The sequence below is a fragment of the Gadus chalcogrammus genome, chromosome 16 (assembly GCF_026213295.1).
Source record: "Gadus chalcogrammus isolate NIFS_2021 chromosome 16, NIFS_Gcha_1.0, whole genome shotgun sequence".
NCBI classification, from domain to species: domain Eukaryota; kingdom Metazoa; phylum Chordata; class Actinopteri; order Gadiformes; family Gadidae; genus Gadus; species Gadus chalcogrammus.
In genome coordinates, this window is record NC_079427.1 from 3,793,894 (window position 1) to 3,819,793 (window position 25,900).

At 44.2% G+C, this 25,900-nt stretch overlaps 2 protein-coding genes across 2 annotated transcripts in view; one reads left to right on the forward strand and one right to left on the reverse strand.

Moving 5' to 3' along the window:
* The window catches only part of nbeab (neurobeachin b), a 176,717-nt gene that overhangs the window by 136,916 nt on the left and 13,901 nt on the right, over positions 1-25,900 (forward strand). Inside the window, 5 exon segments of the mRNA XM_056610309.1 lie at positions 3,604-3,728; positions 13,835-14,170; positions 19,492-19,628; positions 22,044-22,187; positions 22,287-22,344. Coding sequence (XP_056466284.1) covers positions 3,604-3,728; positions 13,835-14,170; positions 19,492-19,628; positions 22,044-22,187; positions 22,287-22,344 — 800 coding nt within the window.
* mab21l1 (mab-21-like 1) lies at positions 20,474-22,651 on the reverse strand. Its single transcript, XM_056611759.1, has one exon. The coding sequence runs from the start codon at positions 22,274-22,276 to the stop codon at positions 21,197-21,199; it is 1,080 nt and encodes a 359-aa protein (XP_056467734.1). The 5' UTR covers positions 22,277-22,651; the 3' UTR covers positions 20,474-21,196.

Here is a 25,900-nt window from a genome sequence, read left to right on the forward strand (position 1 = left end):
TTAAATCCACTCGGCACTAATCTGTTATAGTTTGCACCACCAAAACACCCCCACACACAGAGAGGATGTTTAAACACCTATTCGAAAGCAATAGCAGACTCTATAGTCCTTTTACACATTCATTCTAATGCACTTAGCAGCTCTGAAAGCATCCATAAATAATCGCTCTGTCGGTTATCAACGCCGGAAAATTAGCTTTTAAAAAGCAGTTTGAAAACCATTCCGGTGATGGACGAGCGACAGGGCTAATACATTTAGCCAGTTTTTCCGAAGGGGGCCGGCCCACGACCATTCTTTATATCTGTCGGCGCGCTGCGAGCATTACTCCAAAGAAAATGAGTGAGTGGGTCGTCTCCGCGTGAGCAAGGAGGCTCCGGACAAAGTACTGCCGGTAGCAATGCATATAGCGAACGCAAGGATTGCATACGGAGTGTTGAGGATGTAGCCAACCAGGGCCTTTTTATCCGTAATCTTTTTTCGAAGTCATTTTAATCCTCTTAAATCATCCTTCCTTAACCATCGTTAAACAATAACAGCTAACAGTAGAGATGTTTTAGTTGCTATTCCCCTAGCCATTGTTACTGCCTCCATTGTTGCTTAAACATCGTTTCTAGGTGAAACATTATTGGTATTTCATGCTTTGTTTACTGATCAATGAAGTGACATTGAAAGTAAATTTATAGATGGATAAATACATCATCAGTTTGACTCTTAATATTAATGCTGCTTGGTCTATTCAATTATAAAGTTTATACCGTATTCCCAAAGTAAATACTACATCTTTCCAATACCTTTTACTGAACTGGCTATGCAATTAATATTGAATTATATTATTGTATAAATTAACGTACAGCACCTTCATACATTGGTTATTCTGGTGTGCTCCTGTAATGTATGCGGATGTTCTTTGATGCTAAAAGCATATTTAAGCCCGGTATTGAGTACGACCCCAGAGTCTATCGTACGACTAGTCATCCATGGTAGAAGGGACCCCTCCTCACCGAGGGGAATCCATCCTTGTCCTCTTCAGGCCCCGGGGGTGTGTACTAATGCGGTCCCGTGTGAAGCTGGCTCCTACTCTGTAATTGCGATGAAAGGCTCCGCAAATAGGCCTGACTTCTCCCTGCCGCCTCTGTGCTCGTCCGGGGGCCACCTCACGGGGAACCCTCCGCACCAGAGCGGGCTTGCCTGCCCGTCTGGCGGCTGTCTGCTTGAACTGTAAATTAGAGGACCTAATCGCCCACAGTCGTTGCTGCCTGCAGTGGATTTACATTTCCCTCTCTCCGTGTAATCTGGCGTTTACAATATCATTTACGTGCCCTTCTCGTTCCTCTCCTTCTCCTCCTTCTAACACCCCCCCCCCCCCCCCTCCCCCCTGCCCTGCCTCTAAGCCCCTCGAGAGGTGACTGACAGCCGACAAGCCCCGCCTCCCCGGGCCATGCTTTGCATACCACGGCTTGTAATTCGTAAATACGGATGGGGGGGGGGGGGGGTTTATATTTGCACCCGGTGCACGTCTTGAACGGCGGGGTCTGCTTTGGAGTGATGTTTAAGTAAAGCTGAGCTCTCGCCGCGTTTGTGGTCGATGGCGTTAAGTCTCTCTCTGAGCTTCTTGATTTCCGGGGCGCTCTGAGATCTTTTATTTTGAAGAGCCAGCAGGCTGCGATTGTGTCATGTGATCCCCCCTCCTGGTAACCCTTTAATCTGTTCCCACTGCCTCCATGTTGCAGTGGAGCAGGGGGTGGGTGGGGTAGGGGGAACGAGGAGGCTAAAGCCATACAATGTGTGCCAACGCCTGCCAAGGATGTGGTACACGTATGTCAGAACGCCTGCTTGGATGTGGTTTATCCTCGCTGAATCCCAGGCTATTGTCGTCTCTCCTTGGTGTTTCTGTTCCTCTGCTTGTCTCGTACAACGTGGGTGTGAGGAAGGACCGGCCTTTTTTAAGCAATGGGGTTTTTGTGTTTGGGGCTCCGGCAGCACAAGAGTGGTGCTCTGATGATTAGCACTGTTTAAACTGCTGTCTGGAACAGAGTCTCCGCCGGTGTGTTCTCATCCCGCCCACACACGCCTCTTTTTCTTCAGGTTCATGAACACAAATGCACAGCAAACACTCCACCAGTCAAATTTTATGGATATGGCCCTTTTTCCTGCAAATCCACTCAAAGTGCCTAACAAGTGAAACAACACAAGAATGAGAAATAAAATGGGTTTAATATAACAATAAAAATCATCTGAGCAACATACATTTCAGAGGTAGCTTTAACATAAGGTTCGATCGTACTTTATTTATTCCTGACATTCTATTCTATTCTGATATTCGAACCAACAAAATTACTCACTTGATTAAAAGAAAGCTTAACCAAAAAGGTATGTTTTACGCTGAAGTTTGGCAGTATATCGGCACATTGCGATGGCCTCAGTTACTCTGGCAGGCCTACAAAGCAGGTCTATTTGTACTTCTTACACGGTGGGCTTGGGTGGGAGACCCGAACCAGAGAACCTCCCATTTGCTCCATTCCCTAATGTCATCACTGTTTCTCTAATCACCCGCGCGTTGCCGACCCAGTCTGCAGCTCTTTTTTTCTCCTTCTCCCCGTCCTCTGGCTCCTTGCATGCTTCTCCAGCCAGTGATGGCTGTAACCGCGCTCTGGTCTAGTAACCTGATGCTGGGCTCACTGGGTAATGGCGTGCATTATTCTCCTCGCTCCTCATTAATGTCTGAATAATCATTTACACAAAGATGGCTGCCTCATGCCGGGGCTGGTCTCTCTCTTTCATCCTTTGTTCCCCCCCCCCCCTCCCCCTCCTTCTTTACGGCCGCCTAATTCAATCGTATTAATAATGAATACAAAAAACGCAATTTTATGTTAGCTTGCTGCAGGGCACCCGGGAATCATTCCAATGAATATTTCAGCACATTATTTTAATCACGGCTGTGCATATGCAGGACTGGGGGGGGGGGGGGGGGGAGATGGAGGAGGTGGAGGAGGGGGTCGGTTTGCGGGTGCCGGGCGGGGAGAGGGGTGCTTGTTTTATAGTCTCATGCCTCAAACTCGCCCCCGAGAACCCCAATCATAAAGCTGCGCGCCGTCCGCACCGAGGGTCTTACGTCTGATTTACAAGACTGGTTCAAAACAGTGAAGAGGGCGGGCAGGCCGGGTCCATTTGTGCTGTCATTTCAGGCTGTGTTTGCTAATGGGCGCGTAAGTGATTTACGATGGCGGCGTTGGCGCTACAGCTACCTTCTGTTAGCTCCTAACACAATGAGGGCTGCTAGCATCTCGAGGCTAACAGCGGGACAACACAACACAACATACACAATGCAAGATATTACAGTAATACACAATGAAATCCAGGACAGTCCCCCCACAGGACAATACAGTTAAGCACAATATAAGGAAACACAAGACAGACCCACCCAACTCGCATATAGGGTGGGCATGTAGAGTACATTGTGATTTTAGTGGTTTCTGGTCTCCAACTGGTCTGTCATTGGCCTGGAACTGGTCTCTTAATGATCTTTATCTGGCAGACAACTGGTATTCAACCCATCTCTGGTCTCGAAATGGTCCTAACTGGTTCTAACTGGTCTCTCCCCAGCCAGGACCAGGACTCGTGGCGTCTCGACTACTGGGAAGACGATCTCAGGAGGAGGAGGCGATTGGTCAGGAACCCGCTAGGCTCCGCCCACCAGGGAGTCACCAGAAGAGCCCTGGAAGACTATGGTCAGCATGCACATTAATACTTAAGAAAAATACTGTAATATACATTGATACTGTAGTACCATATACAAAATACATGAAAACTCTACTACTCAAAGAAGTATAAATTATTACTGTAGTAAAATATGATATATTACTGTTTTCTACTATTTTACTTGCTTATGATAGTTATATGTATGAATACTATGTATCAGTACTTTAATACTATAAATAATATACATAAATACTGTAGTACTGTAACAGTATGTGCATGTATATATTTAATATAGTATTATGTAATATAATATATATATATATATATATATATAATGTGTGTAACAATTATTTTAGTATTATACATAATATAAAATATATAGTACCGTAATATGTATATAGTCTAGTTCTTTAATACTATATATTTGTTATACCTTAGTATTGGAGTGCTATATTATGTTACATTAATAGCATACATTGCTACTGTAGTACTATACTTGGTATTCTATCCCATAATAGACACTACAGCAGTATTACTGTAAGATGGGCAGTTCTGTCCAGATCTATCTAGGATTATAGCTGTGACACACATCGTTGGGTCGCCTTTATCGACTCTTTCTCTCCTGCTGTGCTCCGCTGAGCAGGGCTAAAGTATTGATCCATCCTCTGTTCTCTCACAGTATCCAAACTATATCCAACCGCAGCAACAGCCCCAAACTCAGGGTTCTGATTGGTGTAAATTGGCTCTATAAGTGTTGTCACCGACTAGATAGTTTCTTGAAACTATTTTGAACAGTTAGAACCAGAAACAGCAATGTGGGTAACTTAAGTTTCACCAGAGATGCTGCAGCCTTTATGTCGTCTTTGTCTGCTTTTCCTTGACTTTTATCAGAGTAATGTATATTTGTATCGCGTGCTGTAAATTTGACCTAATTTCACCATCAAACCATTTTTCCCTGCTGACGAAATGAGGTCACGGTCCGCCTGCGTTGCCGCCGCATACCACTGTTGTCATGGTAACCGGTCGTCATGCTGGCATCGCTTTTATCTCTGGTCGCGCCGTCTAGCTAGCTCACCAGCTAGCCTGCAAGCTCCGGCGGTCCCGGCACTGAACAGTCAGACCTGGCTGTGTTATGCTAGCGAGCTTGCGGCCTCACACAGTCATCGAGTTCCATATGCAGGTGGTATATATGAAAACCACAAAAATACCGGCCTGCTCCCAATTTATTGCTAACTGGTTCCATTATTTTCCATATCGAAATAAAAGTTTTTTTTTAATGATTTGGAAGGGATAGATTTTATGAGTTATAGAAGTCGTTGTGCTGTGTGTCTATTCAGCAATTGTTATCTATCAATCTCTATCTTACCATCTTTATTTATAGGGTCTCTAGGTAATTATCGATCTATTTTTTACTTGATCTATCTCTATCTCTCTATTTAATAATAGACAATGCGTTTGGTTTTCTTTGTACTCTGTTCGCTATATTCCACCAGCAGTGGACTGCTGTCTATGTGAATGTAATATTCCCTGACAGTTTTGTGTTTTATTAAATAATAACAATTATGCAGTGGTTTGGGTTGGAAGCTGAAGCCCGTCATTAGAGGGCGAGAGGTGGAATATCTGTTAAGTCACAGCAGCTTCCAAAACTTCTCTCCACGGGATCTGACAGTGACTGAAGCGCCCGGGAACTGGTTCCTTCAGGTTTTTTTTACCGCTAAAACAAGCATTTATTTTTACATTAAGGCCGGGGTCGACTTTACAGAAGACGCATCGTTGCGGGTTTTGACAGCAAGAAATAAAAGCTTACACTCCGAGTCGGGCGCCGCCATTTTGATTTTGGAGAGGGCAGGGAGAGAGGGTGTTTGAGCAGCTCACAGGGGGAGCACAAAATAAATGCACGAGGAAGGAAGAAAAGTTATTTTATGCACAAAAGAATGCTTCATGGCGCGAGGGAGCTTTGATTTTGACAGCTTTGAACTTGCCAGGAGATCATCCAAGCGCTTTAAGTATTATCTAAGGAAGAATAAGGCTTTACTCTCTACGAAAGTTTCACTGCTCACTGCTCACCACTCGTGTGTTGGTGATAGTTGCCTGATTTTTCTTTTTTATGTTCGTGGGAGTGTGTCGACTTTACCGCAATGCATATGTGTTGGTGTGCGCATGTGTCTTTTCATGTGTGCCTGTGTCGGTGTATGTAAGCTGTGCTTGTGTGTGTTTGTCTGAGTGCGGGCGTACATGAGTGTGTTTGTGTCTTTGCCTGTGCGTGTATCCCTATGTGTGTGTGTGTGTGTCTCGGTACTCGCTCCAGCACTGAGACATGTGAGGGAGCAGGTTAAATGGGGCTTCTTTGTCTATTAGCAGCGCCGACAGCTTAGCCAGCAGATTCTGCCTCTCCTCTAATACCCCCCCTGTTAGCGACGGGCTAGCGCGCTAGCGCTCTGTGCTGGGGGCTGATTGGACCTGGGCAAGCATGAAATGGAAGCCAGGTTAATATTGATCCAGGTGTTTAACGGGCTGTTTTACCTCCAGGTGTCCTTGCTGTCTCATTCCAGGTGAGAATGAGACACCCTCTCTCTGTGTCTGTCCGTCTGTCTCTCTAGTTATCTATCTAGTTATCTATCGCTCTTGCTCTCTCTTTCACCATCGCTCTCTGTTTCTCTCTCTCTCTCTCTCTCTCTCTCTCTCTCTCTCTCTCTCTCTCTCTCTCTCTCTCTCTCTCTCCCTCTCCCTCTCCCTCTTCCTCTCCCTCTCAACCTCTGTCCTTGTCTCTCTCTCTCTCTCTCCCTCTGTCCTTGTCTCTCTCTCTCTCTCCCTCTGTCCTGGTCTCTCTCTCTCTCTCTCCCTCTGTCCTTGTCTCTCTCTCTCTCCCCCTCTGTCCTGGTCTCTCTCTCTCTCTCCCTCTGTCCTGGTCTCTCTCTCTCTCTCCCTCTGTCCTGTTCTCTCTCTCTCTCTGGATAATGAGATCCTTAAACATCTTCAGGACTAACTACCCTAGTAATATTAACCATCACACGTTTCCACCACCCTTTTCCCCCCTCCTCTCCTCTCCTCCTCTCTTCTCACTCTGAGCGCCTCCACCTCCATCCTAGATGAGTACCTGTACATCTACCTGTTGTTGTCTCTGTAGGATATGGTTTCCTCCAAAGAAAGGAGATACAGAGTCGGGTCTTAGAGGAGAGGGCCAGGTTCTGGACGCTGGCTCTGGGAACTTTTAGGAGGGTTGGGGGATAAAATGGGGCAGGGTTGTTGGGTGGTTAGTTGAGGTGGGTCGATGGATAAATCAAGACTTTTTTTTTAACAGTAAAAAATATAAAAACGTAAATGCAAACATCAAGGTATAGAAATAGTATTTAAACACAACTAAATAACAAATACATCTTTAAAAATCATTTGTTGTCCGGTGAAAATCGGTCTGACGTGACTCAGTCGCGATGAATAATTGCGTTCAATGTAAAAAGATCCTGACAATAAAAGACGCATCAATCATCACTGCAGGACTTATGGTGAGCATTTAACACAATGCTGAACAGATGCATACACAGAGGGACGGACATTTTTTGTTCAGGTACAGCTTATTTCTCTTGGTTTGAACGTTGTTCGAAAGATGGAGGATAATGCAAGTTCAAAACTCAACAAAGTATGTAACCTAGGTCTAGTCGTTTTAGATAGTTTAGTGCAGAAATGTTACACATTAAACCTTTAACTGCTGTTTAATTGTCCCTCAACTTACCCTCTCCACACTTGGGGTTGCGACGGTTTTGATGTCGAGAGTTGAAAGTAACTGGGTTAACGGCGCTACTCACATTATTTTAGGTTGGTGGAAAGTCCTGACATCAGCCCAGATGGTGAATAAAGATCTCTCGTCCACCCTCTATAAACCTGTCCACATCAAAGATATTCTGACTTTAACTATCTCTATAATAATCGGAAAAGCTTCCCAAAATGGACACGCTGCATCCATGGAAGTGAAATACATGAATAGTATCTGCATGATACACACTACAACCCCCCCCCCCCCCCACCACCCCAACCGTTCCCCCTCGCTGTGGAATGAGGACCCTGTGGAGAGCAGGCACACAATCAGTACCAGATAAGGAATGGGGAGGCTTTTGTGCACAGTTAAAAGCGGTTGGAAGTTTTGTCTAATCAGAAATGTTCTCAATTGAAAATGTTCATTGATGACTCAAGATGGCTGCCGTGGTGCACAGGAAGTGGGGAAGGGTTGGTTTGTTTCAACTTATTTGATGTTTTCACCTCTTCTTAGTTCCACACTATAACCATTATGACGGACACTGTGTTGAATAATTGGATAAATCCCAACAAAAGAACCCAATTACGATAACAGGTTTTGTCAGAAAAGTAATCCAACCTGCACTCAGAACCAATCACACATCATCACAATGACCATCATAACATTCTTCAATAATCATGTGAAATGAAATAATTACATCACAACGAAACATCAAGAAAGCTATACGAAGAGATGAAACATTTAAAGGTATTTGGTATGGGCTGCACCAGCTATACTTTTGACTTCATGTGAATATCTCAAGCGGGGTGAGAGGTGGGGACGTTGAGAAGGTGTTTCCTGCGCGTCGGCTGTAGGTATTGGGTTACCCGCCAACGGGTCGTATGGACGTCCTCGTTCCAGAAGGATGCGGGTAGCGGGAGTGGACGGCGTCTTAAGTGAAACATCATGTGGAGGATTACGTTTTAAACGTCAAAAAGGGCCCAATGGGGAGAGAGAGAGGGGTGGGGAGGAACACGCACTCTTCCCAGGCACAGAGGAATGAAAACGCCCTCGCCGTTGCACACACTAACCCCTGGTGCTTTCGTTTTACAATATGTAAAACATGGCTGGTTGCCAGGCAACACAGCAGTTGATTTAAGAGACCTTTAAAAATTCTTTCAACTCGTATCTAGTTTATAACGATGGTAGAACTACTGGATACTGGACCGCTTCCATTGCCAGATCCCTTTTATGTAGGTTTCCTCTCCTCTGTTCACAGTAATGTGTATCTTAATAAGGTTGTCACTCTGTAAATTGATGGAAAAGTACACGTTTAATGGTTACCTTAACCCCCTTGGATGGGTTTATTAATTTACATGGCATACTTTTACTCTGGAGTTATCCACCACAGCCTAGATGTGATGCTGGACTGTTGTGTCCAACTGTCTTCAACTGACAGTGAAGGAAGTAGGCCAACAATCTGTTGTGTTCTGGGATTTAGGGCAATTTCTTTGGCTTTATGCTCTGCCACATCTTTCTTTAAATGTTATAAACGAGATTGTATTAAAGTTTTACTAATAGAAATAGTAGTTTATTAGTAGGTAGCTGTCTAAAAAATAATGTATAAATATGATATGTGAATATTTAAATATTTAAAGTGATTACATGTGTATATAATAATTAAGGGATAATGTATAGAACGCCAGTCATTATCTGGAAAATAAGCCCCAACAGGGCTGAAGGGGCTTATTTTCGATAATGACCGTCGATGTTCTATACATTATCCCGCTTATTACTAGGCTACTTGCCAAAATGAAATAATAACTTTTTACAATTACCATTCGTAGTGTTGATCAGCAGGGAAATAGTCTGTCAAAGAAGTTGACGTCGCTTAGCAACCGAACACGCTGGTGTTGATAAGTTAGCAGACTACTCGCGGAGTGCTACCAAAGAAGTGAATCAGAGTCAAAAATCCACTTTCCTTGACAGCGGTCATTATATGCTTTGCAACGGTGAATTATCAAAAAATAATTCACCGCTGGAAGTTGTGAAGGCCCATGCAAGTGAACGGAGCGTTCGAGAAGAGAAGAGCCGTGTAATAAATAAATATATATATATATATATATATATATTTATAACATTTAAAAAAAATTAAAGATAAAGATAGATAAAATAAATGTAATATTAATATATATATTAACATTGTATTTATATGATTCTTTTACTTTCATTTTCTTATCCAGGTTTGTGATTGAGGGAGACCTGCTTGTGATCAACGAGGGTCTGGATGTGTTTTTAATTCTATTTTATGTTTTATATCTCTAACCCTTATACGAGGGCTGTCGGCTATGACAGACCGCTGTGGGCCTGGTTATTTCACACAACACTTGGCGTACGTTTAGCAGGCGCCCGCTTTCGGACGCGCGGCTCCTCCTTAACGTTGACGAATGGCGTCCCGGGCGCCCTGCGATGCGGCGACGCCTCGGATCCAATGGGCTATCAGTCAGAGGCCGACGGCCGTACCTGTCAGCACTCTCCCCCCCCCCCTCCCTCCCCCCCTCTCCGTGTCTCACCTCCCATCTCTTGTTATTTATGACCACATTACGTGTTCCCTGATAACTAAATTGGATTTGGGGAGGACTGATGTGACTGACTAGACTCGTCCGACACTCTTCTCCTCCTGCTGCTCCGATACCCAGCCCGCACACCGGGCCCGGCCGCACCCCTTCACTCTCAGCCCCGTCTGGGGGGGGGGGGGGGGGGGGGGGGGGGTCGGGCTGGAAGCCGGGTCATTACGGAGCACAACATCGGCTGTGGTTTATTTGGACTGCGTCCCACCACACTTCCTCCTGCTCTCGTCGACCAACCAAAAATGGCCCGGTGTCTGAGCTCAGCTTTCCTTCTCTTGACTGCGAGCGTAATGACGGTTTACAGAATTACAGTGTTAGGTTTCACTCCCTCTCCGTCTGGCTTTGATCCGTGACGGCTCGGAGACTGGTCTGTGTACAGTTGACACTGGGCAGAGTCGACCTCCTCTCCCTCTCGCTTTACTTCTTTCTCTGTTTCTCTCTCCCTGTCTTTCTTTCCCTTAATCAAAATGTATCTATCTACCGCTTCTCTCTCTCTCTCTCCCTCCCTCCCTCCCTCCCTCCCTCCCTCTCTCTCTCTCTCTCTCTCTCTCTCTCTCTCTCTCTCTCGCTCTCTCTCTCTCTCTCTCTCTCTCCCTAACTCTTTCTCTCCCTAACTCTCTCTCTCGCTCTCCCTAACTCTCTCTCGCTCTCTCTCTCGCCCTAACTCTCTCTCTATCTCTCTCTTTTTCTCTCCCTAACTCTCTCTCTCTCTCTCTTTCTCTCTCCCTAACTCTCTCTCTCTCTCTCTCTCTCTCTCTCTCTCTCTCTCTCTCTCTCTCTCTCTCTCTCTATCTCTCTCCCTGACTCTCTCTCGCTCTCTTTCTCTCTCCCTAACTCTCTCTCTCTCTCTCTCTCTCTCTCTCTCTCTCTCTCTCTCTCTCTCTCTCTCTCTCCGTAACTCTCTCTCTTTCTCTCTCCCTGACTCTCTCTCTCGCTCTCTTTCCCTCTCCCTCAACCCTGAAGAGGTTAGCGTGTATGCCTGTGTATTCATCTTATAAGTCTTATAGACAATAGTGAGCGCTGACCTCTCTCCGGTAGACCTGGTTCATGGTTCTCCTGAGGTTAGAAAGGCTGGACCCAGAGACTTGTCGACAGTAGGAGGTATGATAAGTATAGCTTCCACAGTGATAGGTCAACTGACCGAGGTAGGGAGCTACATACCTGGCCTGGAAGAAGAATGCTACTCATATCAGTGGCGGCTGGTGGTTTTGAAAGTGAGCGAGGAAGGACTGAGCGCTTGGTTGCCATTGGCCTGCTTGCAATGTTAGTGGCGGATGGCAGAAGTATGTGAGACTGAAGTTGGTTCAGGGTGTTTTGGTGAACTACAAAAAAGCAGGGAGGGATAGTTATCTGGATAAAATGTATACCAATTCACCAGTGGCAGCATTGTACTCTGAAAGCTGGTGGGCAGCATGTCTTGAAATGGACTACAAGGGCAGAAGAATATAATGCAGAGCAAATTAGTCAAATCAGGCCTTCTCTTGATTTGTAAAACTAAATAAAAAAATCTGGGCTTATTATTGCCCTCAATGACTGAAGGTATTGGTTGTAATTTGGCTATGTTTATTTTCATCTACAGTTTTTTTAAGAAAAATTAAGAAAAAATACCAAAATTGATGCCATTTAAAATGCATCATGCTCTGAATCATTCACTAACATCCTTTCCACAATATCAAACAGAACAGTGAGAGTAACAAACAATTAAAAGAAAAATAGAACAAAATCAACTTTTCAGGCAGCGACGGATCCGTCATCCAATCAGATCGCGTATGCTCGGGCTTGACTGACGTATGCCTCTGCAAAGACTACTCCCCCCTCCGTCAGCCACGCCTTCCGTCATCCGTTGACGGACGGTGCAGTGGGTAGACGGTAGACTGTGTCAGGGAGGAACGTCCTCAAGCAGTCATTTTCAATAGGCGATAGGGGGTGCTAATGTCCCTTTACCCAGGGAAACAAACATTACAAATACAAAGGTATTAAAGTAGTCATATCTAAGGGAATTCATTCATTACAGTAGTCTGGGCAATCTACACTTTTTATTCTCAACATTGTTAAGCAGGATCTTCCTCCCTCCCCTCACTGGAGAAGCCTCCACTGACTCATATACTGGTTGAGAAGAAGTACTTTTAGATGACATATGATAGTACTACTTAATTGATCCCAGATAGGAAATACAAGTTGCACATCAGCAAATAAAAAACAGTTCTCCGGGTAACAGAACTAAACAGAACAAAAATTCCAGAAATAAACTGTAAACTCAATTTGTAGAACTAGCTATTTTCTACAGATGTACGTAAGTGAAACTCAGCAAGATAATGGCTTTAGAATACCCTGAAGACCCTGAGTACAACAAATGCCTCAAAACTGATGTATGAACTTCATCAGCACAGTGAATGAGTAAACTCGTGTTGAGTAAAGACGAGTGTGCCTCATCACGGCACGTGGCGCGGTTTGGCGTACGCCCGCCATTAGCTGATTACAGGGTATGAACACTCGCCGACCATGGCCGCCGGACGTATGGACGACAGGCGTTCATGCGCAGCTCCTCCCCCTCCCGCGCTCTCTGATGAAACCCAGGCCCAGGCCGGGTCTTAATTGGGCCGTAAGTCGGTCATAGTTCTTTTCGAGGGACTTGAGGCGGCCGACCCATGTCCTAAATGACTCTGAGCTGGCCATGCCTCGCCTGGCCCCTGCTCAACGCCGGTACCATGACGACCTCGTTGGAAGAAATATAGATAAAGAATATATGATATCCTGTGGGTTTATCAAGAAAGGGTAACAAAAGTATCGACTGCATGTATGATTTTGCGTGTGTGTGCGTGTGTGTGTGTGTGTATTTGAAATCAGTGTATGATTGTTGCTTGGCTCTCTGTTCTCTCAGAGATGGGTCCTCTAATCTTGTGCCAGAGTGGATCGTCTGCACTTTGCCAGACGATGAAAACCAGATTCCTTTCTCCTTGCTTGAATGCACTTATTGTCACACTTGAAAGCATTTTGACTTTTATTTCCGGATATCTCGCAGAGAGCTGATTGGAATCTGTCCCCCGGTCTTCAAAGTGTGGCCTTTAAAAGATTGGACGTTTGTTTTTGCTCTCTTTGTCTTCCACGTTTGATTCATATAAAGCATGGGGTATAGTGTAGTGGTTAGGGTTCTGTCTGCAGTCTACCTGGAGGCATTAATTAGCAAGATCCCCAACGACATGCCCCTTAGAGTGGTGACATTCACCATGTTTCAACATAAGATAGCACTGCCTCAAGAGTGTTGTGAAAAAATCGGGGCCATGAAAACACGAATCATTGAAGTCGTTATTCAGGGATTTGCGATCGCCTTTGGTCTTATTCGGATACATTCAACGGTCAAACTTTCCCACAGAGCTAGGGTAGATTTTGCACCGCGCAAATAGTTTTTTCCTCTATATTAGAAAAAAATCTATTGTAACAGTTCCCCTTAAAGGTTGGGTATGGGATTTGCGAAACTCCAGCAGATTTTGAAAATTATTTTGAAAACTCAACTTACTGTCCAATGCCACTCGGTGGGTCTGGAAATCATTGGCTGGAGTTTTTCGAGCCCTGCCCGTTCCACAGATGATTGACCAGACTTGTTTAATTTTCATGTCAGTACTTCTAACTCAGTGGCTGTAAGTGGGTTATGATGAGGATTTCAAGTAATTTTGCAAAAATGGCCAAAAAAGAGAATTCCATACCCAACCTTTAAGTGACAAGAGTGTTCGGATGAATAGTATATTTAAGAGATATATTCCTTGTTTTTCCACAGCCAGGGTGGAGGATGGCCAGCTGAGGTACCAGAAGGCCCTCCGGGGGGCCACGGGGTCCTGCCGGAGCCCCGAGACGGAGCTGATGCTGGAGGGAGAGGACGATGTGGTCGGCCTCCTGCAGGAAAAGGACATGGACAACCTGGGAGGTGAGGAGACTCTGGCACCACCATCGTCTTCATACACCGAGTCATCCACCTTTGTAATCACCGCCATCGTCTTCATCACCGTCATCGGCGCTTTCATCACCACCAGCGCCGACGTGACCATCATCCACGACCGCCACCGGCTCTACCATTACCCACCGTCATCTCCTCGTCCACCGCCAGCACCTCCATGTTGAAACACACTTGGGAGAAGCAAGTTCAACCGGCCAGGGGGCTAAGTTGTACTGAGTTAGCAGCACAAGATATAGCACTATACCAGCTTGCGGTGGTCCTATGCTACACGTCATACCGTCACTTGTTCTATACGTTGTGCGGTCTGTAACACTGTCTCGAAGATGGTTTTCTCTTTGTTGGTGTGGCTGCAAGACACCATCAATAAAACCAAGCTAACTTTTTGTTTCGCACACCCACACAATGTGTATATATACAGGTTTATAAACAGTTTGCATATAAAGATACATTATTGTAAAAAAAAATAAACTATTGACGACAACGTGTGTATTATATATCTGAAAGAGAAGAGCCCCCGACTAAATATTCACAGAATATCTAGAATGTTACCCTGCTATGGGAAGGTATTCGTTTAGGAATACTGTACATTTCTTTTTTTATTTTATCTTCATGCAGCATGTGGTGTTTCATCTGGAGGGAATTGCTGCGTTAGCCTGAGCCATCTTGTTTTGGTTTTGACGAGCACGCTCTTATTTTGCTAAGCTTTGGGATGTTGGTGTCCCGGCGGCTTCCTGTGCTGTTCCTCCTCTCTGAACTCGAGTTACGCCGATATGTCATAACTTTGAAACTCAAGAAAACTATTTTATGGTTACAATGAGAGGATGGATGTGGAGTAAATTGAGGACAGATGAGTCCGTTATTCATATTTGTATTTAATTATATACAGTAAGTGGACTACACAATACTGACTAATGCATTAGCTTATGGGGTAGGCCCATTTTCATGGTAATATAAAAAACTATTTGAATAAATATATTGTTCGAGCTGTTTAACTGGGATATGTATTATGACAGTAATACATTATGAAAGTATATCTATTAATGGTAAAAAAAAAAATTCTCCTGGAGCACCATGTCTTCAAATCAGTTCTACTTATCGCTTCTTCTTCCTGAAGCCTACTAGAAGTACTTCTTCTGTCCAGTGGTGTACAGTACCATACATTCTTCTATATGGTTAGTATTTTGGTATTTCTACCACCCATTATTTAATATATCCTTTATTAATATCTTTATTTGTATTATATTTTCGAAAGCCGTTTACTAAATGTATACTTAGTAAACAAAAGACTTGGTAAACAACAAAAAAAAAAATACACAGGACACAGTAGGATAAAACATCACACTGCTGTTTTGTAAATATGAGTCTTAAGAAGTGAAATAAAACAGGAGACAGACCGGGCTAGCCTGCGAGCCTCTTCAGGCCAGCTGGCACTCCATTTGGTGTTTATCCAAGTCTTTGGAACGGAGAACAAGGCAGGGTGGCTCTATAGACCCTAGACCCTGACCAACCCTGGACAAGGACCCAGCACCAGAGAGAGAGCGAGAGGGGGAGAGCGAGAGGGGGAGAGCGAGAGAGAGAGAGCGAGAGAGAGAGAGCGAGAGAGAGAGAGCGAGAGAGAGAGAGAGAGAGAGAGAGAGAGTTGGCTTTGTCTTCTAGTGATGAAGTCTTTTCACTGGAATATATTAGTCAGGAATGGCAGCTATCATAAATCCCTGGAACATTCCCGATGTTCCAATATCAAGGATTATGAAGCAGCAAATGAGCTGCGAGAATCCCAGGGAACCACATCAATTTCGCTGTTGTGACAAACACACACACACTGACACACACACACACGGTTTTAACATACACACACTAATACCCAACCAGCAGAGCCCAAACGAAGGCCACTCCATCCATCGTGTGCATTAAAGTGTATTTGTTAGCATCCTAGCATATGCTTGTGCTCTTTTTGAATGGATTAGTTAATGTAATCATTGATCTTCGTGTTGTCATCTGGCTACACTGTCATTTATTGTACGGTGCTGCACCCAGTTAAAAAAATCCTTGGAGGCAGCCAAACCAAGGTGGTGTTGGGATTGTTTCTGTCCTCAGATATGCGTGTGTGCACGGTGTTACAGGTATGATACTTGGGTTCTCTGGGATAGTTCAACACTCGTTCTCCAGCTGTGGAGGTCTGGATAGAATGTAGCATGATTTCTGTTATGGCGTAAAACCACGTGTGTACTTCTACAACCGTGTGTGTGTGTGTGTGTGTGTGTGTGTGTGTGTGTGTGTGTGTGTGTGTGTGTGTGTGTGTGTGTGTGTGTGTGTGTGTGTGTGTGTGTGTGTGTTGAGGGAACAGTGCACGGCCTGAGAACGGATCTCTATTTTTATCTGGAAACCCCCGACGATGTACAGCCGTCATCCTTGCCGTGTCCCGGTTCTCCAACAAAACTAAACTAACAACACAAAATGACTTTTCATAAAATACTTACTCTTATTCTTATTTACACACACACACACACACACACACACACACACACACACACACACACACACACACACACAATATATATATAATCTCTAGACGCCTGCATGAACACGTATACACCCATATACTAGTAACTATAGTTCGTCGTCTATATCAGTTTGAATGATCTCAAACTAAAGTCAAAGTAAGAATAAAATAAATTAAAAATGATTATTTATTCATTTTTTATTAATAGATTATAGTCATAAACATCATCATTGTAGTCGTTCTCAAATCCCTCCCTAAGAATTTTGGACTATTTTTTTTAGTGGAGGTCCAGTTCTTATTCTCCGCCACTGGGGGCGCTCTGGGTGCGTGGAGCTTGGCCCCGGTGTTCAGTGTGTGTCTAATCCCAAGCATGAGTGCTCTTAATGAGAGATCTGGGACCAGATCTCTGTCAACAGGAGACATCCTCCTGCCAAGTGCCGGGTCAAAACCCCAATGCTGCCAAAGGGGGCGGGGCTTGGAAGCAGAACCGGGGTTGGGGGGATTCTGAGCTCTTGGGCTGGCGTCTGGGGTCCCTGCAGAAACAGGGGATCGCCGAGCTTGGCATCAAATGAGTACTTTGGACTCGTTACCAAGTAATGACTCTGGTAAATTTGAAGCTATGGTTAAGGGGAAGAGACGAGTGGCTGGTTTTCTGTGTAAAACCTCCATGAAAACATATGCGACGGTATTTGTGGATATGTTGCTATTTTAGAGTTTAGATTGTAATTAACATGACCATAATTCACTTTGGAAAAATGTACAATTTATTTTTAAAAGAAATGGAAGGGCATGGCTTAAAACATTTTCAGTGTCGCATTTATTGTTTTAAAGAAGTGAGTTTGAAAGAATTGTTGTTTTAAGGAAGAGAGAATGATTTGAGGTAACAACTCATGCGAACGGGTCAAGAACAATTACAATCATATGTGGTTTATTTCTTAGCCAAATTGGGATATTCTAGCTTTGTTTAATGACACATAGTCTTCAATTAGTGTATTCATATTAGGCCTATTACTAGGAACTGGTCTTTCAGTTCCCTGATGCCAAGACCAAGTTCTACTGCAGCCTAAATCAATTCAGATGCCAAAACAACCATCAAACGTTGGGTTCCTCTCATACTCTTACTTTGTGCGAGTTGTTTTCGATTGATCTATATTACGTGCCTCGGTGTGTTTTTTTTAACTATTTAGTAGGCCTATTCTTACATCTATGAGTATGACATGTTAATACACAGAGTAAACGGTGTGTTAACGTGTTAACACGACATGAGGACTATGAGGGGTCACACATGGACTCAATAGCACCCCATTCTTTCTCGAAAAAGCGGAAGGGAAAACATTCGAAACATGCCTATAATTAATAATGACTATGCTGCGCCTTTTAAGACGTGCCTATTGTGATGAAAGAAAAAAGGGTAGGCCTATGATATGTGTCGTGAGAAACGTAGGAAAACACCACATGTGAGCATTTAAAGTAAAAACAAAAACTGACATAGGCTACAAAGTAAAAGCAGTCAAAGGCAATAGGCCTATATTGGCCTAGAGCTAATGAACTTTCTGTTTACCAATTCTTAGCGTTTAAACATGTAAATAATGGCCAATCTTATAGGCCTACTCATTCACACATTTATTTATACACGTATTTCCTTTTTGTCGTGTAAATTTCAAGTAAACATTAATACTTCCGATTATTTATGAAGATTCCTATAAAGGGGTGATTAATCCACGTATTGCGCGCAGACCTGCAGAATCACTCTAATAAATAAATTAATGCAAGTTTCAAGCTTGTGATGATCACGTGAGTAAGGATTTCGAGGGAGCTTTTATCACAGAATATTTCAGAAATATTATTTGTTATAGCCTATAGGCCTATGATGTATTATTTGTAATTTAATATTCTGTTTCAGTCATGTATATGTCATCATATGTCATTTATATCGTGTTTATATTGTATTATTATACCTCAGAATTAAAGAAAGCATAGGCTATATAATTATTGTCTTAAGGCTACTAATGAAACTCCACACATCTTAATTATCAAATTATGTCAAATTATTTTTTACAATAAAAAAGAAAGAAAAAAAGCATTTTAACAACTAGCAGCAGCCGATGCCCTACTCCCAGTAACACGCATTGTTGTGTGGGGATATCAACAGATAGGAGAGGGTTTCCAGTAGATCCCCTGCCCTAGAAACCATTTGAGGGTCTCTCGGGGACCCCGCGGCTCCTGTAGCTACGGAGCGTAATTGGCTGTGGGACGCGGATGAAGATGGATGAGACATTAAAGGGGCTCTCTGGACTCGAGGAGATCGATAAATATCTCGATGTCGAGAGCTTTAGCACCGGCCCGGACAAATCACTAGGGGGACAGATTTCTGGACAAACATCGAGGATGGGAGAAAGAGAGCGATAGAGCGATGGTGGTAAAGGGAGAGAGAGAGTGTGGTTGAGGGGGAGAGACGGGGGAGATGAAGGAATGGAGAAGACCTAAAACGGTGATGGCTATCAGCTGATCAGTGTCAGAACTCTGTCCTAAATAAAAGGCAATTTAGGCAGTTAACTGCAAGAGGGCGGGTTGCTATAGACCCAGAAGGCTTGTGCGTTTAAAACCATTGCTTCGCCTGTTGTTTTTAACTAGGCTACACTTCCCGTGACTTGATCAGTAACTTTATGAAGGAATTACTTGTTAAGTTATAGGCCCATTTGTGGGGTGATCGACAGGCCTTTAGCGCAATTAGGAAAGGCAGTCGGCCTAGTTGTAAATATATTTGTATGATCAATTCATTCATAAATCCACAATTTAAACTAAACGGAACGGACAGGGTGCTTTTGCAATGAAGCCATATAATAAAAACCGAATGGCTTGTTTGTTTTACTGGAAGAACTTGCGCTAATCATATAGTTGACCATGATAATATAGGCCTATATCATCATAATTCCGCCCCGTACTGGAGCTCCGTCTGAACCCAGCTCGTGTGTCTCAGGCCCGGTGGTGCTGAGCAGCCCGGCCCGGCTGGTCTGCCCGCTGCTGGAGGTCAGCGGGACCCTCTCCATCTCCACCTCCCAGATCTGCTTCGAGGTGGACCAAGACGACCCGGCCTTCGCACGGCTCGACTCCCAAGTAGGTCACCCCCACAAAGTTGCATTCATCCACATGTAACCGATCATTATGGTAACGGGGGTTGTCGACGTGTTCATCCAATCAGCCGAATTGGAAATATGAACGTAGACGTTATGTCCTTCTTTATTTTCTAGAGGTAGGCTATGAGTGCGTTTATATCCAGGGGACAGTGCACAGACGCTTGTGTTTAAGTCTAGCCGAAAGGGAACACAATCCACGTTGTTCCAATGGTGGACTGAGTAGCCTAATGCAATTATTCAAATCGTTCTCCTTAAATATTTGTACGTGTTTAACCGGGCTGCAAATAATAAGACAGTTTAGGAATATACCGTGTTTTGCTTTTCATGCATTTGTGAATTGTTTGTTCAAATTTGGGTTGTATTTCCCTAGTTCGGGGTTCCTCGGGTCGTCCCGTCTAGCCCTAACCCAGGCTGACCTGCAGGCCGAGGTCAAATATATATCTCGACATCTTAGGCCATTATTCGACTTAAAAGGGCAACATTGTTGTTGTTTTTTCTTCTTCACGACGTTGAATGGTTGATTGATTCGGTTGGTGAAATACAGCGATAGATGGAATAATTATTCATACGAAATTTTTAATTTTTCCATGTTACAGTTTTACGAGACCCCCCCCCCCCCCCCTTCTAAAACCAACCACGGAGAGCAGAGACCTAAACCAGAACCGAACAGCTGAAGGCGGTGTTTTAAGGAATTACAAATGCTTCGTAAGGAACCGAAATAGGACACAAATATAAAACAGTTAGATTTATTAACTCTTTAAATAATATCAAAGACAGAAATTTAAAAAAAAATCAGATCACAGATGTAATAATAATCCAGTGTATTTCAAGTGCATTTTTCAATTAGACTGTAATATATTCTCTATATATTTTCTTCTTTTTTTTGTTGTATCACTTAGGCCTAAGAAAGGTATATAAAAAAAAACATAAAAGCTCGAGTACTTTAAATAATAATAATTCAAGTAAATTCATGGAATGCTTTAAATGTAACAGGGTTGGCCTTCTATCAAAATGTAAACGTTAAGCATGAGAAACAGGCGAGCCAGACTACCAGGTATAAATAAAAAGGGTTTATATCACAAGAAAGAGAGGCCGAGGATGAGATTTCCAAACAGGTGGAGTCCTATAGACGGGTCACAGAACAACATTCACAATCTCAGACCACTGGCTCTACAATCTATGAATGTATTTACAGTAGAAAATGAACAGTGGGTGTTTTAGTTTGCTTGTAATGTTATATTAATAGAAATCACGGAAAAGCTCAACCAAAAAGTATATTCAGGCTGATCTTTTTCTCTTGTAGCTTTACAGATGATGGCAACACGAACAGAGAAAGAGCTGTCATTTTTTGTCTCGCCAACATTAAAAAATATATTTTTTTCTAATCGATCAAATGTTAAAAGAGGAGCTGTTTGAAAAGTAAAAAAACGCACCAATTATGTCTAGTTTTTCTGTCCCCCAAGCCTTTTGATTATCAACCTATAGAAGTCAAGTCTCTCTCAAAAGACCAGAGAGTGTGTGTGAACGGTCTTTGCTTTTGATTTTACCTCAGAGTTTCTCCAAGCTCTTGGGGTTGGTTAGTATCTCTCTGGCCAGCCTCCACGTCTGCTTGGCGGCGTTCTCCAGCGCGGAGTGGGGCTTGCCCTGGAACAGGTCCAGGCTTGGGAGGAAATAGTGCGGACACCTCCGGCACTGCAGACACGAGATCAGCTGCAGTAGGATCCCGTTCAGTCGGTCCCCGAGACAGCTTTCGTCCCAGTCCGACTCCCGCGGGTGCTTCTCGCACTCGTACGACACCAGCGTCTTCATGTGGTAGTTGTTGAGCGGCTGGCCTGGCAGCTCCAGGTGGCGGTCACGCAAAGTCTTCAGCATCGAAAGACACTTCTTCCGGCAGCCGCCCAGCAGCAACCGGTTCTCGGCCTCGGCGAACTGCAGCACCCAGGCGTCGCTCTCCGCCGAGCTCTGCTTGCCATTCAGCGAGTAGCACTCCTTGGATAAGAGGTTGAAGCCCTCCGCCTTGACCTCGGCCACCCGGTTGGGCCCGGGCCACGGGATGTGCGGGAGGGGCCAGTGCGCGGCGCTCCGCGGCCAGATGCCCGTGCACTTGAACGCGGGCGTGATCTGCACGATGTAGCGGTCCCGTATTCGTAACTTCACCTCGCTTGTGTCGGCCACCATCTTGACCACGTCCCGGTAGCTGCACTTATCCACCGCCTGCGCGACCAGCGTCTGGAAGCGGGAGCGGATCTTGCGCGCCGAGAGGTAACCGGAGGCGGTGATGAACTCCACCCAGAGGGACATGCTCCTCTTGCGCCCGTCGCTCAGCTTGAGCACGGCGCAGCCCGGCAGGGAGCCGTCGTCCACGAAGTTGAACACCCCCATCTGGTTGAGGTAGAGCACCACCTCGAACTCCGTGGGGGATGTCACCTCCATGCCCTCGAAGCGGTTATCCATCTCGCTCAGCGAGCTGATGAAGCGCGGCTCCTGCACCTCCACCTCCTTCAGGACGTCCGACACCACCTTGCACACCTCCCGGATGGTCTTGGAGATGGCACCCTTGCGGGACTGGCATTTCTCGTTGTAATATTTGTTGAGGTGGTACACGAGCTTGGCCTGCGCCGCGATCATGTTGGGGCAGAGATCCGGGTTGTACACCGGAGTCTCGCAGTACGCCGAGGGATCCAACGCGGCGGTTTGTACGGGAGCCAATTTAAGAGAAGAAGGAGGTCTATCTATGTAGAAAAAATAACAACCGCGCAGTGAGAGTCCAAACGAGAACAGGGGAACGGCGAGTGTGCTGCGGGATCACGTATACTAAAAAAGAGGTATATGGTTTAAATCATGCACGCGTGGAAATGGACCCGTTGAACCGAGTGCTAGTAGTGCCGCTGCGATCGAAAGTGCATTTCAACTCTGGGATTTAAAAAAAATTACAGTCGGACTAAAACATGTTTTGGTTCTCCGTGCTCCTGCTGATGGCTTCGCAGCGTCCGCCGTGAGAGCGCGCAGTGTGGCGTGTGCGCCCTGGAAGCAGCCTGCCGGTGTGTTTTAGAACAGGGACACACACACACACACACACACACACACACACACACACACACACACACACACACACACACACACACACACACACACACACACACACACACACACACACACACACACACACATTGGCCTACACACACACACACACACACACACACACACACACGCACACGCACACGCACACGCACGCACACAATAAGGGAGGGCTTGAGAGAGCGGCATCCAATCGGAATCGGATTCGTCACCGTTTCCAGTCGATCGAAAACAAACGGATCGTCGGCGGTCGGGTCCGAATCCAAATCGTAGACAGTGAAGGTAGATGTGCGTTCGGGAGCCGAGGTTCAGCTGCTCGTTTCACCTGGAGAGAGAAAGAGAGACAGAGCGAGATGGGGGAGAACCGCGTTGTTCCTGCTTCAGATGTGGATTTTATTTTGAAGTCTGTTCTAGCTTCTTAAGAGCTGCCGTACAGTGGGGCTTGGGGATCGGTAAAGTCCAGCCGTCTTTTAGGAATAAAACGATTCGGATAATAGGATAATATTCATTATTCAGTCTGGTTGTTTCTGTGGGTTATTTTATGTAGCCTATGAGATGTTATTACTCGTGCACAATTCGCCTGGGATTTAACTTTATTGAGGGGCTTATGGTCAGACTTATGTATCTTTTATCGCCTTAAGACTGGATCTTAATTAGCTTTAGGTATTTTTATATTTTTTTCTATTAGGTCTAAATTGAATAATGGACGGCAAGAAAATAATCCTGACGTGACCCATTTAAGGCCTTGCCGTTTCTATGGGGAATTACGGATATTGAATAATCTATTTGGCATTTTAACTTAAATGGTGAGGCCATTTATTTTGCTGAAAAAGAGAGGAGATTGCTGAATGTCTTTATGTGCAGGTCTAACATGGGGAGATATTTATAATGAGCCTGATTAATTGTCAGTTAATAGTGAAATGGCTCTGAGCTAATTGCGATGCTCTTTTAATGTCTGTTAGCCTACTATTTCTATTCACAGACCATATTTAATGCATTTGACAATAACAAAAACATATATATATATATATTGTATAAATAGTCGATACACTATTGCTTAGCGATTTCTTTTTATCACTCGTTTCCAACCTTGTTTGAGAGTTAAATATGAATACTTGATTCAATTCCTTTGATTAGGTCTCAAACTATAATATGACCTATACAGTGGCTGCTTAATTGTTACGATTTTAGTTTTGATGAATATCTTATTTTATTTATTTATATATTATAATATACTATTTTAAATAGAATAATGCAAAATAATCTAATGTCCATCTGATTTTATTTCTCAATCACAAACACAAGAAAACGAGAGACTGATATTAAAAAGTTGGAATTGAGATTTGTATCTTCAATTAAATCTCACAATATTTTTACAAAATGAGTTCGAACCGTCAGAGCGTCGAATTGATCACAATAGGTTGAGTAGACTATTTAATAGGTTATGCAAATAGGGTTTCCACGTTTCTAAATGGTCATAATAACGATTATTATTACACAATGACGTAGGCTTACGAAATTATTTATTTATCATACCATTATACCATGTTATACCATGGCCTTCAGATCCCACAGGACGGCTATAGGTTCCCTATATAGGACTCTTTGTGCGTTAAATTGAACGCGCTCATGCCGCTCGTTACCACCAAAAGTCTTTGAAGACTATACTTCAAAATACAATATAATAAAGATGTTGCTTGCATCGGATGAGAAACACAAAAGCTTTTACAACCGCCTCCGTGCTAAAGTCGGAGGAGCACCGCACCAGACATGATGGGGGCCCACCGCGGGGGTTCTGGAGCACCCCGGTATAGATGGATAGGTGACTGCCTATTATCACTGCGCTTCTGTCAGCTCCTCGCCAGCTCCGCCTCAGACCAGTTAGCGCTGTTACCAGGCAGAACCGCAGATAGGGCGAAGCGCTAATTGTTAAGTTAAATATATTGATAGTTGTGAATTACAATAAGGTAGAAGCGGTTGCTTCTAATGAACAAACGATATTAAAAAATAAATAACAAATAAATGCTTTTTGGCAGTGCACTATACTGTGGTTTTTATTTAATGTTAAATACCCCATTCACAGTACACTTTGAAATGTGTGTTTTCTTTAAGAAATGGAGCAATCTTTTCGGAGATGGAAAGACAATTGTGTCACATGGTCTGCAGTGTTGAGCCAGAGCCTCTTTGTGTGCTGTCCTCTATCTTTTCCTCTTCTCTCTCTCTTCTTTCTCTTCTCTCTATTCAATAAAAAGCATCAGTGTGGACATATTAACATTTACTTTGAAAAATGTAATTCAAATATACAAAAAACTAAATTAAAAATCAGTTCTAGTTACATTTAGGCAGTTCATGTACAGTACATGTACTGTTGCCTTTACAGTACTAGTGATTATGTCTACAGTACAGTCGATTTACAGTGCATGTAGGCCTACAGTGGCCTGTACAGTAACGTGCGGGCCTACAGTACAGTCGATGTACATAACTTGTAACGGTTGCATGTACAGATTGTGTTGGGCTGGCTGTCCTTTTTCTCATAACAACGCGTCTGGGTATGATTGGCAGGAGGTTAAAGTGCGTCCCGGTTATAGTTTGTTCTGTGTGGATTGGGTGCACAGTCTGTCAGTCAGACATGAGCCTGTACCCTTCTCTGTAGCCAGACTCCGAGTCTGTAGCCTTCTCTGTAGCCTGCTATGGGTTTGTACCTTCTCGATAGCCAGCTATGGATCTGTACCCTCTATAGCATATGTCTGTGCCCTCTATAGCATATGTCTGTACCCTCTATAGCATATGTCTGTGCCCTCTATAGCATATGTCTTTGCCCTCTATAGCATATGTCTGTAGCCTTCTCTTTAGCCATGCTATGAGCCTCTACTCTTCTCTGTAGCCAGCTACGGGTCTGATCCCTTCTCTACGTGTCTGTACCCTCTCTGTAGCATATGTCTGTACCCTTCTCTCTAACCACTTATGGGTCTGTCGTACCCTCTATAGCCATATGTCTGTACCATTCTCTGTAGCCAGCGGGGAGTCTGTACTTTTCTCTATACTTTCCTCAGCTGCGTCTATACCTTTCTAGGCTACAGGTTGGCAGCCAGTGTGCGTAGATGTTTGGACTATTACTTCCATTGTATCAAAATAGGCCAGTTGTTTTACTCTCTCGCTCTCGCTCTAGATATA